The sequence below is a fragment of the Blennius ocellaris genome, assembly GCF_963422515.1.
Source record: "Blennius ocellaris genome assembly, chromosome: 22".
NCBI lineage: Eukaryota > Metazoa > Chordata > Actinopteri > Blenniiformes > Blenniidae > Blennius > Blennius ocellaris.
Window position 1 is genome coordinate 537,201 of NC_137671.1, and position 3,924 is coordinate 541,124.

The window sequence follows — 3,924 nt, forward strand, 5'->3', positions numbered from 1 at the left end:
CAACACTCCTCACTTCCTGTCAACACACCTCACTTCCTGTCAACACTACTCACTTCCTGTCATCACTCCTCACTTCCTGTCATCACTACTCACTTCCTGTCATCACATCTCACTTCCTGTCAACACACCTCACTTCCTGTCATCACTCCTCACTTCCTGTCATCACACCTCACTTCCTGTCATCACATCTGACTTCCTGTCAACACACCTCACTTCCTGTCAACACTACTCAATTCCTGTCATCACACCTCACTTCCTGTCATCACATCTGACTTCCTGTCAACACACCTCACTTCCTGTCAACACTACTCAATTCCTGTCATCACACCTCACTTCCTGTCATCACACCTCACTTCCTGTCAACACACCTCACTTCCTGTCAACACTACTCACTTCCTGTCATCACACCTCACTTCCTGTCATCACTCCTCACTTCCTGTCATCACACCTCACTTCCTGTCAACACTCCTCACTTCCTGTCAACACACCTCACTTCCTGTCAACACTACTCACTTCCTGTCATCACTACTCACTTCCTGTCATCACACCTCACTTCCTGTCATCACACCTCACTTCCTGTCATCACACCTCACTTCCTGTCATCACTCCTCACTTCCTGTCATCACACCTCACTTCCTGTCAACACTCCTCACTTCCTGTCATCACATCTCACTTCCTGTCAACACACCTCACTTCCTGTCAACACTACTCACTTCCTGTCATCACACCTCACTTCTTGTCATCACACCTCACTTCCTGTCATCACATCTCACTTCCTGTCAACACATCTCACTTCCTGTCAACACTACTCAATTCCTGTCATCACACCTCACTTCCTGTCATCACATCTGACTTCCTGTCAACACACCTCACTTCCTGTCAACACTACTCAATTCCTGTCATCACACCTCACTTCCTGTCATCACACCTCACTTCCTGTCAACACACCTCACTTCCTGTCAACACTACTCACTTCCTGTCATCACACCTCACTTCCTGTCATCACTCCTCACTTCCTGTCATCACACCTCACTTCCTGTGAACACTCCTCACTTCCTGTCAACACACCTCACTTCCTGTCAACACTACTCACTTCCTGTCATCACACCTCACTTCCTGTCATCACACCTCACTTCCTGTCATCACACCTCACTTCCTGTCATCACTCCTCACTTCCTGTCATCACACCTCACTTCCTGTCAACACTCCTCACTTCCTGTCATCACATCTCACTTCCTGTCAACACACCTCACTTCCTGTCAACACTACTCACTTCCTGTCATCACACCTCACTTCTTGTCATCACACCTCACTTCCTGTCATCACATCTCACTTCCTGTCAACACATCTCACTTCCTGTCAACACTACTCACTTCCTGTCATCACACCTCACTTCCTGTCATCACATCTCACTTCCTGTCAACACACCTCACTTCCTGTCATCACTCCTCACTTCCTGTCATCACACCTCACTTCCTGTCATCACATCTGACTTCCTGTCAACACACCTCACTTCCTGTCAACACTACTCAATTCCTGTCATCACACCTCACTTCCTGTCATCACACCTCACTTCCTGTCAACACACCTCACTTCCTGTCAACACTACTCACTTCCTGTCATCACACCTCACTTCCTGTCATCACTCCTCACTTCCTGTCATCACTCCTCACTTCCTGTCATCACACCTCACTTCCTGTCAACACACCTCACTTCCTGTCATCACACCTCACTTCCTGTCAACACTCCTCACTTCCTGTCCTCAACAACCCACAACTCAGAGAGCAAACTGCCAGAGTGAACTGGTGGAAAGTGATTCTACAAACATCTGTCGTCAACAACAACAACAACAACAACAACAACAACAACAACAACAACAACAACAACAACAACCTCTCATGTTTCCTTCATGATACATAAACGTTCTACAGCCTGGAGGTCCTGGAAGGTTCCACCATGTTCTCCCCCACACAGGCCTTTTCACAATAAAAGTTTTCCGACTGAGATAAACAAGACAAACTTCAGTGTAAAACAGGATTGTTGACGTCCCGCCGTCCTACCGTCCTCCCTGATGGTCCACTGGGCCCTGAGGACCGGCTGCAGCCGTCCTGCGTCGTCATGACGACTGCCGACCGACACCTGGAGGCTCTCGGGACCACTGGGGGTGTAGGAGCTGACCTTTAACCCCCCCGGGTCCAGACAGTTACCTGCACACACACACACACACACAGTTCACCTTCATGTTATCCAGACTGAAGACACAGGAAAGTCCCTCTATAAAGGCTTTATTACAGTATGAGTTGTAATAACAGTTGTAATAACAGTTGTAATAACGATCAGACTCACTCTGGCTGGCGCTGCAGTTCAGGTCCTGCAGGTCAGAGACAAACACCAGGTTACAACAATCACAGCCTCTCAGGGTCACACCGCCGCCTGCTGGCCGGAGGTCAGGGGTCACCAGGTCGCCATGACGACCCCGGATAAAGCTACCAGGACATATGGCTCTGGTAACCTGGTGACCTCACCCAGACCTCCACCCAGACCTCCACCTCCCTGTGACGCGTCTCCTCCAATGTGTGTGTGTGTGTGTGTGTGTGTGTGTGTGTGTTCCCCAGTGACCCCTCCCCCCAGGTCAGTCCTCATCCCCCCCCCCCTCATCCTCCCATCAGAACAAGAGGAAAAGCTGGACAGTGACGTCATCCGCCTGCCGATGACGTCACTTGTTGGGCGGAAGAGTTCCGACTCCGAGAAGAAGCTGTCAAACTCGCAGGCCACGCCCCCTCACGGCAGGCCACGCCCCCTCACAGCAGCCACACAACTGCCCACTTATATCTCCTTTATTTTCCAAACCCAACAAAGAATCAGAGAACGAAAGAATTAAAGAATAAAAGAACAAACAAAGAATAAAAGACTAAAGACTAAAAGAACAAAACAGCTAAAGAATCAAATGAACAAAATCAAACAAGCAAAACAGCTTTTAGATCCGATCTAACCTCAGTGTGTGTGTGTGTGTGTGTGTGTGCGTGTGTGTGTGTGTGTGTGTGTGTGTGTGCGTACCTGTCTGGAGCAGCGCAGCTCGGACTTTGACAGAATTCTCACCGCGGAGTTCATCGATGAGAAAAGTAAGAGCAACAGACAGAAGCTCACCGACATGGCGACGCTTCAGGTGTGTGTGTGTGTGTGTCTCTCTCTCTCTCTCTCTCTCTCTCTCTCTCTCTCTCTCTCTCTCTCTCTCTCTCTCTCTCTCTCTCTCTCTCTGTCACTTCCTGCTGGAGGGAAAACACCTGAGCAGTTTACTGTAACTCAGCTCGCGCCGCGTTCAGGGCGCCTCGGAATCTCGAACTCTCACTGATTCGCTCAAGACTGGAACGTAGAGTCACTTTTTAAAAGTCACGAATGTGAGATTGAGGCGAGAAACGTGGAAAAATATAAATCGGTTTATAGAAAGACAGAAATTTCAGACTTTTCAGAATAATAGTCCCGTGTTTTGAGATGAGAAAGGGAATGTTTGAAAGACATTTCACTATTTTTAGTTAAAGGCTCTGCTGTTGGGTTTACTAACAGTTATTGAGGCATTTCTGCGAGCAACTTAAACTTCAGGCTGCAGTTTTAAGTGAATTGGTTTGTTTCTGAACACAAAGTGTGAAAGAATCCACAAACTGACACGGAAGTTCGACAATTGTATCTTTTTTCCCACAGACCCTGAAGGCATCTTCAATCACTTCTCTTCCTTCTCACTTAGCTCTTCAGTCAAACGATCTCAGAAACGATAATCACCGACGCGACGAGTCAAAACACACAGAAACATCGTGTTGTGACGTCACGTTGGTTCATCCTGTCAAAGAAGTTGTTGATCGGTAGAAACGTTATTGTTGTTTACGAATCCAGTCAAACACCGTCTTTACTGACTTTATTTAAAACAAC

The 3,924-nt window shown here is 47.9% G+C and overlaps 1 protein-coding gene across 1 annotated transcript in view; it reads right to left on the minus strand.

Moving 5' to 3' along the window:
- LOC308146422 (interleukin-17 receptor A-like) overlaps positions 1 to 3,130 on the minus strand; it is a 10,002-nt gene extending 6,872 nt beyond the window's left edge. The window contains exons 1-3 of the mRNA XM_080518224.1: positions 3,058 to 3,130; positions 2,347 to 2,371; positions 2,061 to 2,207 (exon numbers count right to left, since the gene is read on the minus strand). Coding sequence (XP_080374350.1) covers positions 2,061 to 2,207; positions 2,347 to 2,371; positions 3,058 to 3,111 — 226 coding nt within the window. The 5' untranslated portion in view covers positions 3,112 to 3,130. The remainder of the gene's footprint in view (positions 1 to 2,060; positions 2,208 to 2,346; positions 2,372 to 3,057) is intronic.
- Positions 3,131 to 3,924: the final 794 nt, after the last annotated feature.